Genomic DNA, 15901 nt, shown 5'->3' with positions numbered 1-15901 from the left:
AAGGCTCAGAGAGCAAGTCTTTCTGTAAAAGGGGGACCTTAAAGTAATCACAGACTCTGTACTTGATATCAGGTTCTTGCAAGAATAAGTGATTTCAGTTTTCTCATTTTCAGATCCTGGCCATGAGGTTGGATGCCTCACCTTGTTGAAAAGAGACACTGGACCTAAATGGCGCAGCATGACTTTGTTCCTGCTTGGCTAAATTTCTCAACACCACAGTCAGCTAAGGTACTGTTCTCCATTCTGGTAACTAACCAAATACCAGTTCTTTTCATCCCCATCTTGTCTGTGGCCTCTGTTTTACAATCTAGTTGTTTTTTTGTGTATTCAGCCTTGCCTGGGGATTTTACATACGTTTTCAATAAACTTAACTATCTTTCTTTTAATAGGGTATAAATAATTAGGCAGTGCAAGTCAGTGTGTACCCTGCTACTGCCAGGTGTCCTGTTTATTTCATTATGTGTTAAGCTTTTCTTATTGTGTGGCACACTTAAGACTTCCTATATTAGCTGCAGGAACACTTCAGTTTGGGAGGAAATGGATCTTCAGGATGAATGCACATTTGTCTAAAGTAGTAGATGAGGAGGAAAAAGGATAGACAGTGATTGACTACTACATGGCTCTCAGATTAAATCCTAGAAATTCTGTTTTAGAGACAATAATCTACTTAATGATTTCAGGGAAAATGTATGTTGCATTAAGGATAAAGACAAATGGAATATGTTATTGTTAAAGGAAACCTTTGGGAAGCTAGTAAACTTAAAAATGCTTCCCATTTTGCCAACTAATAGAGGAGGGAGAAAGTTGATAGGTAGTCTTACAAAAAAGAGCATACCTTCCCTATTTTTAGATGTGAATTTTGGGAAGATGTTCCTGGTCTGTCTAGACCTACAACCCTTTGCTCTAATGTTCATTTTGAATTGCCCTTGTGAAATTCCCCAAATGTCATAATTGACATAATCTGACCCAAGCGTTGGGGGTGGTGGGCCTGAGGGATTTGGTGTGGGATCCTAGGAAAGCGTTTAAAAATATGCACATCTGGGCTTCCCTGGTGGCGCAGTGGTTGAGAGTCCACCTGCCGATGCAGGGGACACGGGTTCATGCCCCGATCCGGGAAGATCCCACATACCGCAGAGCGGCTGGGCCCGTGAGCCGTGGCCGCTGAGCCTGCGCAAACGGGAGGGGCCCACGTACCGCAAAAAAAAAAAGTATACACATCTTATACCTGCAAAGGATAATTGATTTAGCACAATGAACAATTGATTTAGCACAGTGAACTCAGTAAAAAGAATTAGGAAATATGATTTAAATATTTCCATTTTACAATAAGCAAATTTGTGTGGTATTAGCATAAGGATAGACAGATAAAGCAATGGAATAGGATAGACAATTCAAAAATAGTCCTATACATATAGTCAGTTGATTTTTGACTAAAGTGCCAAGGTAATTCAATGCAGAAGTGATAGTCTTTTTAACAAGTGGTTCTAGAACTGGATATCTATGTGGGGGTGGGAGGGAGAGCCTCAACCTTTACTTCATATCATACATAAAAATAAACTTGAGGGCTTCCCTGGTGGCGCAGTGGCTGAGAGTCCGCCTGCCAATGCAGGGGACATGGGTTCGTGCCCCGGTCTGGGAAGATCCCACATGCCGCGGAGCGGCTAGGCCCATGAGCCATGGCCGCTGAGCCTGCGCGTCCGGAGCCTGTGCTCCGCAACGGGAGAGGCCACAACAGTGAGAGGCCCACGTACCGCAAAAAAAAAAAAAAAAAAAAAAATTAACTTGAAATGGATTATAACCTAAATTAAAGAGCTGAAATCCATAAAACTTTCAGAAGAAAGAAGAAAATCTTTGTAACCCACTAGAATGGCTGAAATAAAAAAGACTGACAGACCACGTGTTAGTGAGGATATTAATAATAAGGAAATAGATGTGAAGATGTCTCTGCCCCAACCTATAGTTCTCCTGTAAGCCCTTGTCAAATGTATCCATACTTTTCATGGTTTTTTTAGACTTTAGTTTCTATCATATGAGACTAAAGACTGTTACAGAATGCAACTATTTGGAATAGGAAGGAACATCAGAATTCATCTATAATAGTGTTTCTCAAAGTGCTCCTTTTTAGTTGTGTAACCTCAGAGACTTATTCTCCCTGACCTCTTTCCACATATGGAAATAGTAAAATGGGGATGATGCCAAATTATAGTCTTGTTATGAGTATTAATGTTTGGAAGTAAGTGTTTTATAAAACTATAAAAACTCCTGTGGGGTTGTTAATGGCCCGCCAAGGTGGGATTTAACTGTTCCTTTGTCTTCAGTTCGAGAGTAATTTACACAAATAATAAATCTATTTAGAGCGAACATCTTGCTTTTCCTTTCAAGATTAACAACATTTTTAAGTGTAAGTTTTGGAGCTTATTCTTTTGGATATTGACAGGGTTTTTTTCCCCTCTTTCATGCAAATAATTGAAGTAGCTGCTTTTTCTCCCTATTAATTCAGTTAATGATTGAATATGTAACATAGGGCTTCTCTAACTCAGAGGACTGCAGTACCCTTAACTGTGTCCCATGTGCTCAAAATAGGGGTTTCTGCCATCAATATTACCTGTTTTCTAAAAACCCGATGCAAAACTTAAGATACTGAAAGAGACTGATATGTACTTACCTGTTTGCTTCTCTGTACTTTATCATCTTAGTCACCTACAGCCACCTTCGAAAAACACGGAGAGCACCTACCCCGAGGAGATGGTAGATTTGGAGTAAGCCGTCGTCGACATAATTCCTCTGATGGCTTTTTTAACAATGGACCTCTACGAACGACAGGAGGTAAGACATACCCAACTTCCATGACTCTATATAAGCTACTCAGAGCAAGCCCAGGCTGAGGGTGCATGTCCATAATCTTGGAATAATGATCTTTTGTAAACATAATACTCAATTAGATCCTCCAGTAGTCATTACTCAACATTATTGGCTTTCTAAGTCTAACATTCTTAGGTTCTCTTAAGTCATTTATTCAGTTGAAGAACTCATATAGAAACTACATTAAAACAAAAAGTTGTATCTTGTGCCTTTTTTGTATGTGGACTTACTCTTTTATTAAAAAGGTCCCCCGAAGGGCTTTGGCAATACCTTAAATTATATCAGGAAGCATCTGGCCCAGTTGTTCCTGAATTTTCAGGAAGCAAACACTCTAATGTGTTACTTTTCCTTACTATTTCAGATTCCTGGCACCAGCCCTCCCTGTTCCGGCACGATTCCGTGGACTCTGGTGTCTCTAAGGGAGCATATGCTGGAATCACAGGGAACCTGTCTGGTTGGCACGGCTCTTCCCGAGGTCACGATGGCATGAGCCAGCGTAGTGGGGGTGGCACAGGGAACCATCGCCACTGGAATGGCAGCTTCCACTCCCGGAAAGGCTGTGCCTTTCAGGAAAAGCCACCTACAGAGATTAGGGAAGAGAAGAAAGATGATAAGGTAGAAAAGTTGCAGTTTGAAGAAGATGACTTTGTAAGTATGAATATTTAGTTGTATACCTAAAACCTGACAAATGATTCTTATATATAAAACCATGTTAGTAATGAGAACATTTCAGAAGGTACTAAAAAGGGAGTCCCTAAGTTTAGACTTTTAGTGTTTTTAGGAAGGAAAGGAAGGAGCTGGTTAGTATGACGATGATGACCAAAATTCCTGTGTACTTTTAGCAAATCTTCATATTTTTTCATCTTTTTGCCTTTGGAATTCTTATTTTTCTTTAAGCTTTATAAGGTTCAGTATTCAGATATATTTATGTAAAACTGTATTCTTGAATGTTAAATTGCTTTCTCCAACTATCATAAGAGGGGGTTTTTTGTCTTGATTTTGCCCTCTTCTATAAAACAATTGTGGTAAGTTCAGAAACATAGTAAGGAGTATTTTAGCTGTTGCCTGTACATCCAGTAAAACTTGATGCTATTGTGTGTTGAATTATATGCCTTTTTTTTGAATTATATGCCTTTTGACCTCTAAAAATAAACCAAAAGTAGAGTTTTTGTGCACCTTAAAAAAGTTTAATAATATATTTTACTTAACCAAATATGTCCAAATTATTATTATTCTAACCTGTAGTCATTATCTTTAAATTAATGAGATAATTAACATTATTTGTTGTAATACATCTTCAAAATCCTTTGTGCATTTTATAATTGCAGCACATCTTAATACAGATGGCACACGTTCCAAGTGCCCAGCAACCACACGTGGCTAGTGGCAATCCTATTAGGTAGTGCAACTCGTTATTTTTAAGTAGCACATTAGATAAGCCAGTCACTTTTATGACAGCCATTTTATGTTATCAAAGCCAACTAAAGAGTAAAATTAGGCATCAGCCCCTCTTCTCCCAAGTCTAGCAAGTGACCTGGGGGCTCTTAATTTAAATGTCATTTATCAAAGTAAATTCCTATCCCCAGGTGCCTATCCTTTAAAACTTCATTCATGGAGAAGTCTGTAATACACCAATATATTAAATATTTGTCCAGAATGTCCTAAGTACTCAGTAGTCGAAAAATGACTACAACACTAAATTATAACATGGATTATTTATTCAGTAAACTTATAAGTTATCAGTTCTGTGGCATTCCCAGTGGGAAATTAATTGACAATGGAAAGAAAAATGTTAAGGCAGCATTATCCACCTGCTAAGTGATCTAAAGGGAAGTTTGCTGTCACATCAAACCTGAACAAGGTCATTAAGGGCAAGTTTATTTTGTGTTTATGCTTTTTAAAATATTTATTTGTTTGTTTTTTTGTTTATGGCTAAGTTGGGTACTTGTTGCTGCGCACGGGCTTTCTCTAGTTGCAGAGAGCGGGGCCTACTCTTTGTTGCAGTGCACAGGCTTCTTGTTGCGGTGGCTTCTCTTGTTGCGGAACACGGGCTCTAGGCGCGCGGGCTTCAGTAGTTGTGGCTCGCGGGCTCGAGAGCGCAGACTCACTGGTTGTGGTGCACCGGCTTAGCTGCTCCGCGGCATGTGGGATCTTCCCAGAGCAGGGCTCGAACCCATGTCCCCTGCACTGGCAGGTGGACTCCCAAACAGTGGGTCACCAGGGAAGCCTTGTGTTTATGCTTTTATGAAACATTCTAAGTGTACATAAAAGTCTGGAGAAAACAGTCAAGTACGCACACAACCTAGCTTTGTGAAATATTGACATTTTGCCCAGTATGCTCTAGACCATTCTTCTACAAAAGAGGCAAGATATCATAGATACAGTTAAAGCTTTCCTAATCATATTCTCCTAACGTTCCCCTAGAGGTAATCACCATTTTGATTTTAACGTTTTATCATCTTCATGTATGTTTTGATAAATTTTTACTATATGAATGTATCCGTAGACAATCTGTAATATCATTTTGCCTGATTTTGATCTTTATATGAATACTGTCATATTGTAGTTCTCCTTTATTTTCTTAAAACTGTTTGAGATTTGTCTGTATTGATACATAGGGCTCTAGATCAGTGGTTCTCAATCCAGGAGCAAGTTTGCCTCCTTCTCAGGGCACATTTGGCAATATCTAGAGAAATTTTGGTTGTCACACCTGGGGATAGTCCTATTAGCATCTAGTATGTAGAGATCAGAGATGTTGCTAAACTTCCTGCAATGCACAGGACAGCCCCATAAGAGAGAACCAGCCTAAAATGTCAGTAGTGCCATGGTTGAGAAACCCTGCTCTATATCTTTCTCACTGCTGTATAGTAAATATTTCTGTGGTGTGAATATACTAGGTTTATTTATGCATTTTCCTGTTGACAGACATTTAGGTTGTTAAAGATCTTGTTCTGGAGATAAATCTAAAGGATAGGAACCATGGCATTGTAACTAGAGAAGGAAGGGGCAAAAATAAGATTTTTATCCATGATGAATAATAAGCAAGTACTTTGAAAAGGAAAAACAGGAGGAGCAGAATTGGAGGACAGAATATAAAGACGTCTTGGTACCAAAGAGATGGGTGAGATCAACCGGGGGTGTGCACATGGAAACAGAGATAGTAGTTGAGGTTTATGGTTGGACAGAATCACCCAAGGAAAGTAATATATTCAGAGAGGAAGCTTAGAGCAGAACCTGTGGAATAGCAGTAAGGGAGATTAAGAAGTGATTGGTTGGGGCTTCCCTGGTGGCGCAGTGGTTGAGAGTCTGCCTGCCAATGCAAGGGACACAGGTTCGTGCCCCGGTCTGGGAGGATCCCACATGCCGCGGAGCGGCTGGGCCCGTGAGCCATGGCCGCTGAGCCTGCGCGTCCGGAGCCTGTGCTCCGCAACGGGAGAGGCCACAGCAGTGAGAGGCCCGCGTACTGCAAAAAAAAAAAAAAAAAAAGAATGGGGTGTATCAAGAAAGAGTAGTTAGTCAAAAATAACAAAAAGTATTTGAGGACCTAATTGTTTACAGTAGGTTTTCTATGTTTCTTGTTTTTTCCCCATACTCTCTACATTGTATAATTAGCAAGTTATTTTTTGTTTTAAAATAGTATTAGTTTAATGTAATTAACAGTCCTATATTTGTACCTTGGACAAGTAATAACCCTAATTTCCCCTGAGTTGTTGGATGGTAATGTCTACCTTCCAACACTGTAGTAAGGAATAAAGATCACATATGTTGGGACTTCCTGGTGGCACAGTGGTTGGGAATCCACCTGCCGGTGTCGGGGACATAGGTTCGATCCCTGGTCTGGGAAGATCCCACATGCCACAGAGCAACTAGGCCCGTGTGCCACAACTGTTGAGCCTGTGTGCCACAACTACTGAAGCCCGTGAGCCTAGAGCCCATGCTCCGCAACAAGAGAAGCCACTGAAATGAGAAGCCCGCGACCGCAATGAAGAGTAGCCCCCGCTCGCCACAACTAGAGAAAGCCCACGCGCAGCAACAAAGACCCAACACAGCCAAAGATAAATAAATTAATTAATTTTTTTTTAAAAGATCATATATGTTGAATGATGTATGCGAAACATTTAGCACAGACCTTGACAGACAGAGTTGTTTTTTGTTTTTATTTGGCTTTGCCAGGTCTTAGTTGCGGCATGTGGGATCTTTAGTTGCTACACGCACAATCTTTTTAGTTGCGGTATGTGAACTCTTAGTTGTGGCATGTGGGATCTTGTTCCCTGACCAGGGATTGAACCTGGGCCCCCTGCATTGGGAGCGTGGTGTCTTAGCCACTGTACCAACCAGGGAAGTCCAGGGTTTTTAGTATTTTTATTTATTATTATTATTTTTTTTTAAATGGCCACTCTGGGAGGCATGCAGGATCCTAGTTCCCCAAACAGGGATCAAACCTGAGCCCCCTGTAGTCAAAGTGTGGAGTTTTAACCATTGGACCACCAGGGAATTCTGACACATAGGTGTGTTTTTTGTTCTTTGGGTTTTTGTGGGGGGGTTTTGCTTTTTGTGTTTGTTTTTGGGGGTGTTTTTTTTTTTTTTTTTTTTTGGAGTCTTTATTGAATTTGTCACAGTATTGCTTCGTTTCATGTTTTGGTTTTTTGGCCTTGAGGCATGTGGGATCTTAGCTCCCCAACCAGGGATCAAACCCACACCCCCTGTACTGGAAGGTGAAGTCTTAACCACTGGACTGCCAGGGAAGTCCCATGACACATAGGTTTTTATTTTTTATTTTATTTTTTATTTTTTATTTTTTTTGCGGTACGCGGGCCTCTCACCGCTGTGGCCTCTCCCGCTGTGGAGCACAGGCTCCGGACACACAGGCCCAGCGGCCATGGTGCGCAGGCCCAGCCGCTCCATGGCACATGGGATCCCCCCGGACCGGGGCACGAACCCGTGCCCCCTGCATCGGCAGGCGGACTCTCAACCATTGCACCATCAGGGAAGCCCCAACACATAGGTTTTTTAATGGTAGCTATTATTAAATGTGGATGAGAGCCTTGTATTTGGCAGTTTGATATGCCCTCCCAAGAATTAGAGAATGAATTGGTGATGAGTGGTACACTGTTCCTTGGAGAAGGAGGAGCCAGGAGTGAGGGTAGAGTCTTGTAGGATTGAAGCTTTAATGTGTATGCAATCTGAGGAGTCAGAAATTTGTGGAGAGAAGGGATTCTGAAAAGGTAGCAACAGTGTAGCCATAGCTTTGAGTCTTCCCAAGTTCTCCTGTAAATATCAGGAGCAGTATTAGGATGTTTACTCTCACTACTTATGTTTAGCACTGTACTGGAGATCCTAGCAAGTGCAATAAGGCAAGAAAAAGAAATAAAATACGTACAAATTAAAAGGAAGAAATAAAAGTTTCTATTCACAGGTGACATGATTGCTTACATAGAAACTCCTAAGGACTCTATAAAGAATTAACAAGGTTTTAGGATACAAAGTCAATATTTTTGAAAAAGTCACTTGTGTTTTTATATACAGTTGACCCTTGAACAACATGTTGTTCAAGGATTTGAACTGAGCATGTCCACTTGTATGCAGATTTTTTTTTGGTAGTATATACTACAGTATGATCTGCAGTTGACTGAATCCACAGATGCAGAACCCAACAGCTTATATGTATACAGAGGGCTTACTGTAAGTTATACTTGGATTTTCCACTGTGCTGAGTGAGGGTTGGCGCCCCTAACCCCTGCATTGTTTGATGGTCAACTGTGCTAGAAATAAGTATTTTATAAAATGAAGTTTTATAAAATGCTTTTTATAAAATTTTTAAAAATCTTTTAAAAACTGCTTAGGAATAAATTTAACAGAAGATGTGAGAGACATCAATACTGAACCGCAAAATATTGCCAAGAGAAATTAAAGATCTAAATAAAAGGCGAGGGCTTCCCTAGTGACGCAGTGGTTGAGAGTCTGCCTGCTGATGCAGGGGACACGGGTTCGTGCCCCAGTCCGGGAAGATCCCACATGCAGCGGAGCAGCTAGGCCCATGAGCCATGGCCGCTGAGCCTGTGCGTCCGGAGCCTGTGCTCCGCAAGGGGAGAGGCCACAAGAGTGAGAGGCCCGCGTACTGCTAAAAAAAAAAAAAAAAAGGAGAGATACATTTTGAATGGAAGGCTTTGAATTGGAAGACTCAATGATTAGGACATCAATTTTACAGATTCTGCACAAGCCCAACGAGCATGCTTTCTTACATAAAGTGGCAAATTTTTTCTGAAATTTATATTGAAATGAAAAGACCTAGAATATCTAAAGCAATCTTGAAAAAGAACAGTCGGAGGATTTATATTCCCTAACTTTAAGACTTCATATAAAGCTACAGTAATCAAAATAATGTGACATTATTATGAGGACAGAGTGATAATAGGGCAGAATAGAGAGCCCAGAAATAAACGTACATTTATATGATCATTTGATTTTCAACAGAGGTACCAAAGCAGGCTAATGGAGAAAGAAATGGGTTTTAACAAACTGCTGGAACTATATCTATAGATATAGATACATGTGTGTGTGTGTGTGTGTATGTGTGTGTGTGTGTGTATATATATATATATTCTCTACCCCTACCACCTAGCATACAAAAAAATGAATTTGAGATGAATTATAGACCTAAATGTAAGGCCTGAAACTAAGAAAACTTAGGAGAATATCTTTCTCACATAGGGGATTTAAAAAAAAGAGATTTCTTTGGACCCAGGGAGCAATAACCATAAAGGGGAAAACATTGATAAATGCGGCTTCATCAAAATTGAAAACTTCTGGACTTCCCTGGTGGCACAGTGGTTGAGAGTTCGCCTGCTGATGCAGGGGTTATGGGTTCGTGCCCCGGTCCGGGAGGATCCCACATGCTGTGGAGCAGCTGGGCCCGTGAGCCATGGCCGCTGAGCCTGCGCGTCCGGAGACTGTGCTCCGTGATGGGAGAGGCCATGGCAGTGAGAGGCCCGTGTACCGCAAAAAAAAAAAAAAAATTAAAACTTCTGCTTATTTCACAGACTCAGAGAAAATATTTGCACATAGGTTTGAAAAGGGGCCTGTTCCCATAATGTGAATAACTCCTACAACTCAAATTTTTTTTAAAACATAAACAAGATTTGAACAGATGCTTCACAAAGGAAGATAGATGAATGGCCAGTAGGCACATGAAAAAACTGGTCAGTGTCATTAGTCATAAGGGAAATGTGGAAATTCAAATTAAGACCACTATGAGATACTGCTACACACCCACCAGGATAGCTAATATTTAAAAGTCTGAAAATACTAAATTTGGTGACATTTTTGAGCACTTGGAAGTCTCATACATTGTTAGCAGGAGTGTATAGTAGTACAACCATTTTGCGAAAAGGAAGGTCTGACAGTTTCTTATAAAACTAAGCATAAACCTTACCCTGTGACCCAATACTTCCATTTCTAGGTATTTGCTAAAGAGAAATGAAAACCTGTGTACATTTATTGTAATTTTATTCATAGTAACACAAGACTGGGATTTTTTTTTTTTTTTTTTTTTTTTTTGCTGCCGTGCTGCGTGGCTTGTGGGATCTTAGTTCCCTGACCAGAGATTGAACCCGGGCCCTCAGCAGTGAAACCACAGAGTCCTAACCACTGGACCGCCAGGGAATTCCCAGGAAATAATTTAAATGTCTGTCAAAACAGGAATAGAAAAATTGTGGTATAATCATGTAATGGGCTACTTATGCAGTAATAAAAAAGAATGACTGATAAAACAACATGATGAATCTCAGTGAAGCTTTTACACAATAAGGTACATACTGTATGATTCCATTTATATGACATTCTAGAATAGGCAAATAATCTATGGTGAGAAAGAAAAACAGTGGTTGCCTGTGTGGAGTGGAGATTGGGGAAGGGCATTAGGAAACTTTCTGGTTGTAGAAAGTAGCTTTATCTTTATAGATTTGGGGGAGGTATAAGTATTTTTCAAAACTCATGGAATGGTCTACTTGGTGCATTTCATTGTGTGTAAATGTTATTTGATTAAAAAATAGATTTATGTCACTGGTCATGGAACAAACATAACACAAGCCTCCTGATGTGATTCACCTGAGGAGTGCCCTCCAAAAATTCATAACCTGAATCTAACCATGAGGAAAAATCACACAAACTCAAATTGAGGTTTCTATAAAAGAATTTTAAAAGATTCTACAAAAGAACTAGGCTGGGGCCTCCCTGGTGGCGCAAGTGGTTGGGAGTCCGCCTGCCGATGCGGGGGATACGGGTTCGTGCCCCGGTCTGGGAGGATCCTGTATGCCGCGGAGCGGCTGGGCCCTTGAGCCATGGCCGCTGAGCCTGCGCGTCCGGAGCCTGCGCGTCCGGAGCCTGTGCTCCGCAACGGGGGAGGCCACAGCAGTGAGAGGCCCGCATACCGCAAAAAAAAAAAAAAAAAAGAACTAGGCTGAGTACTCTTTTAAAAAGTTATGGTCATGGTGGGGAAAGTTCCAGATTAAAGAAGACTAAAGAGATAGGACAATTAAAGGCAACATTTAAACCTAGACTGGATACTGGATGAGGGAAAAACAGTGATTTTAAACTTTGTTTTCCGGTAAAAGTATCAGTGTTACAGTTTGAATAAGAGTTGTAGATTAGATAATAGTATTTATCAATGTAAATTTCCTGATTGTTATAATTGTATTATGATTATGTAAGAGAATATCCTTCAAGTCCTTCAACCTGCAGATAGTTCAGGAAAAATATATATTTACAGAGAATTGTGGAACAAATGTGGTAAAATGTTGACATGAGACTGTAGATGCACGATATATAGGAATTCTTTGTATTATATTTGCAACATTTTTGTAAGTCTGAAATTAAGGAATAAGTTAAGAAAGAACACAAAGCAACTAGGATTGAAGAACCAAAAAAATCCATGGACAGGGACTTCCCTGGTGGTCCAGTGGTTAAGAATCAGTCTTGCAATGCAGGGGACACCAGTTCGATCCCCGGTCAGAGAACTAAGATGCCACATGCTGCAGGGCAACTAAGCCCGAGCGCCACAACTAGAGAGCCCGCATGCTCTGGAGCCCGCACATCACAACTAGAGAGAAGCCCACGCACTGCATTGAAGAGCCCCTGAGCCACAACAAAAGATCCCACGTGCCACAATTAAAACCCAACACAGCCAAATAAAAGATAGATTAGGTAAGTAGGTAGGTAGGTAGATAGAAGATAGATAGATAGATTTTTTAAATTATACTCAAAAAATCCATGGATATCATCTACAACAAAATAAAGTGAGGTATCACAACATAGAGACAAACCACTAAAAGCTATAAAATCTGACTGGTATTGTGTTAGCAGTTGTGCAGGAGAAATTGAAGGAAGCAACAGGGCATCTGACAACCCCAGGATTTCCAGAAGAGCCAGTAATTGTTCTAGAAAGCTTAGAGAACATTTGAGAAGAGCAGCTAAAAATGAGGAGTGGTTTTCCATATTTCCAAAACTAGTAAATACAGAGATGTTCTGGGATAAGGTATAAAGGGTCTGACTGGACCAATCAGTAGAGAGAAATCACACAATAATTCGAACAAGGAAAGTTAATATAAAGAATTATTAACTGTAACAGGATGGGGTAATGAGTGATTGGCTAGTAAATAGTAAAGAGAACGCTAAAGAATATAAAGAACTTATAAAGAATATAGAGTTCTAAAAAACTATAAAGAATTGGCAGATACAAGGAGCAGCCACGAACCCTCGGACTAAGACAGAGTGCCCAGGGAAGAGTACCCTGTTGCTCCATCACCACCCCAGGATTGAGATCCAGACCTTATCGGAAAGGCCTTAGCTGTGGCTCACTGAATGGCAGAGCAGCTGCTAAGGTGCTTCTCCAGGGAACATGCTGGAAATCTGCCCTCTAGAGTACCTCGTAAAGCTGTTCATGGGATATGTCACTGCTACAAAACCACTCAAGTCAGCGCTCACTTGTACTTTAGAACCTGGCTTAGCAGGAGCAGAGTGCTGCAGGAACCTGCTGAGTAAGCACACAGGAACAAGAAGCAAAAGTCTCTCCTTGCGCTCTACTGACAAAATTAACATTCCAGCAAATTAACAAAGGGAAAGTTTTTAAAGTGCCCAGATACATTTACACAGAGCAAGCAGAAAGGATGACTTTGGAACCAAGAGACAATAAAGTTCAGCACAGAGTTCTATCACATTTAATACTAACTAGCCAATATTCCCATCCAGAACAAAGCCCCTCACTGAGGACAAAACTGTTGGAAATAGAATCCAGACTGAGCTGCAGGGACAGAGACAATAGAGACAAAGGGAAGAGAAGGTTCAGGTACAAGGCATGGGGAGGAGGAGGTGAGCCGGGACATCAAAGAAAGTGTGCCATCTTTTTGAGCACTCCATGAAGACAACAGAAGAGAGCTATAAAGTGTGATGTTAGAAAGCTATCTTGATCCACATTCACAAAAATTGATCACATAAAAATGAACAACATAAAAGGATCAAGAGAATAAGGAACAGAGTAACATTTCTACAGACAATGCAAATTACACCTGTAAGATGTGCACAAAACGGATAAGAACCATAACCTGTTATTTTAAAAATTGAACAAATGGTACAAGAACGACATAACCAGAAAATTTCACAGTGCTAGAACTTGGGAAAGAAGTTAGAAGAGATTTCAGAAAAAAGACTAAACAAGAAGAAGCACAAGACAGTAAACACTAGTGTTTTTCAAGAATTAGACAAAGGAAGCTTTTTTTTTTTTTTTTTGCTGTACGCGGGCCTCTCACTGCTGTGGCCTCTCCCGTTGCGGAGCACAGGCTCCGGACACACAGGCTCCGCGGCCATGGCTCGCGGGCCCAGCCGCTCCGCGGCATGTGGGATCTTCCGGGATCGGGGCACGAACCCGTGTCCCCTGCATCGGCAGGCGGACTCTCAACCACTGCGCCACCAGGGAAGCCCAAAGGAAGCTTTTTAAATGAAGAAAAAACAATAGATTAAAATTAAGAATTGAAAAAAAAAAGATACAGAAATTTGGCAAAAAAAAAAATCCAAAAGATCTCCCCTGCAAAAAATAATATAATGATAATAATATAAAATAACAAAAGTGAATAGCTTAAGTGCTAAAAAGTATAATTCAAGAATAATTTCAGGGGCTTCCCTGGTGGTGCAGTGGTTAAGAATCCACCTGCCAATGCAGGGGACATGGGTTCGAGCCCTGGTCTGGGAAGATCCCACATGCCGTGGAGCAACTAAGCCCATGCGCCCCAACTACTGAAGCCTGCACTCTAGAGCCCGTGAGCCACAGCTACTGGAGCCCGTGCTCCGCAACAAGAGAAGCCACTGCAATGAAAAACCCGTGCACTGCAATGAAGAGTAGCCCCCACTCGCCACAACCAGAGGAAAGCCCACGTGCAGCAATGAAGACTCAACGCAGCCAAAAAATAAAATAAAATAATAAAATAAATTTATTTTTTAAAAAAGAATAATTTCATGAAATACAGTAAGACTTGAAACTACAAATTGAAAGGACAGCCAGAACAGCCAACACTTAGAAGAAAAATATCCTTGGGACATGCAGACGTAAAGAACAAGTCACTTACAAAAGAAAGAAAATCAGACACAATTTGACAACAAAGCTTTATAACACAAGTCAATGGTGTAACAATTAGAATACTCAAGCAAAGAAAATGTGAGCCAAGGATTTTTTACTCTGTCACAATTTATTCATCTAGACTCCTTTTGCCTTTACTATTCCATCCAGAAGAGTGTATTTACCTGTCCATATTCTGTCTGATTTGCCCCTTTGTATACTGAATTAACAGTTCAGATTGTATCCGTACTTGCTCTATGCTAGTGGGTCTCCTCTTGACAGGTTGAAAGTATACCCCTGCTGGGGCCCCACTTCTGGAGGTTTTGATTCAGAAGCTCTGCAGTCGAGTCTGTGCATCTATTTCTTGTTTAATGTCCCATGGTCATTTGTGCTGAAAAGCCATTTTCCTACTCTGTACCAGATTGTAAAGTTTGGGTTTGGGCACCAGTGTCATCCTCACACCCCCATACAATTCGTTACTAAGTTGAGTCTGTTACTCTTAACACTTCTCGATCCTTCCCATCATCTCTTCCCCTACTCCTGTCCCCTTCACACTTTCCTGTACTAGGAAACTGGTCTCCTAATAGTCTCCTAGTTGTTTATAGCCCTAAAATAAATCCTTCAAGCTGCTACCAGACTTGTAAACTAATGATTGGATCATGTTAACTGCATGAGAGATGGATTCCCATCCCTAAAGAATAAAATTCAATCTCCCTTAAAAATACTCCACAATCTGGCTCTTACCTACTTTGCCAGACATCTCTTTCCCCAAAGAAAGGTCCTCTCATTCCCTAGCACTAATGCTGAACTATTTGCAGATCTCTTTTTCATGTTTTTCCTGTCTTGGTGTTCATTCAGCATTCTGTTCCTGGAATCATCCACTTTCCAGCTTTGGAATTCATCATTAAGGACTCTTCTTAGTCTCCTCTAATGAAACCTTTTCTGATAGCACTTCTCTTTCTAGTGGAATTGACTATTCCTTCCTTAGTACTCCTTCTTCCCTAATGTGAATTTTTATCATAGTCCCTATAATCTTTTTTTTTTTTTTGATGTGGACCATTTTTAAAGTCTTTATTGAATTTGTTACAATACTGCTTCTGTTTTATGTTTTGGCTTTTTGTCCGTGAGGCATGTGGGATCTTAGCTCCCTGACCAGGGATCAAACCTGCACCCCCCTGCATTGGAAGGTGAGGTCTTAACCACTGGACTGCCAGGGAAGTCCCCCCATAACCTTTTATTATACTTACTTGTCTACAAGTTTATCTTTGTAGTAAGACTGTGACCCTTGTGGGGATAAGGATTCTTCTTAATTGTCTTAATTGCCTTTGTATTCCTAGCACATGGTGTGCCTCTGCCCTAAAGCAGTCTCATTAGAAATGCTATGAATACTCACATTTCACTGACCAGATTATGCTCCTTAAATCTGAGAAAAGG

At 40.7% G+C, this 15901-nt stretch overlaps 1 protein-coding gene across 4 annotated transcripts in view; it reads left to right on the top strand.

The window, feature by feature from the left end:
* GPBP1L1 (GC-rich promoter binding protein 1 like 1) overlaps positions 1-15901 on the top strand; it is a 60347-nt gene that overhangs the window by 30210 nt on the left and 14236 nt on the right. For all 4 annotated transcript variants that reach the window (XM_060089735.1, XM_060089734.1, XM_060089732.1 and 1 more), the window contains exons 3-5: positions 114-228; positions 2697-2826; positions 3224-3510. In XM_060089735.1, the coding sequence (XP_059945718.1) occupies positions 169-228; positions 2697-2826; positions 3224-3510 (477 nt within the window). In that variant the 5' untranslated portion in view covers positions 114-168. The remainder of the gene's footprint in view (positions 1-113; positions 229-2696; positions 2827-3223; positions 3511-15901) is intronic.

This window comes from Mesoplodon densirostris, chromosome 2 (assembly GCF_025265405.1).
Source record: "Mesoplodon densirostris isolate mMesDen1 chromosome 2, mMesDen1 primary haplotype, whole genome shotgun sequence".
Classification (NCBI taxonomy): Eukaryota; Metazoa; Chordata; class Mammalia; order Artiodactyla; family Ziphiidae; genus Mesoplodon; species Mesoplodon densirostris.
Note: the sequence above shows the minus strand (reverse complement) of the source record. Positions and strands in the feature narration are given on the sequence as shown.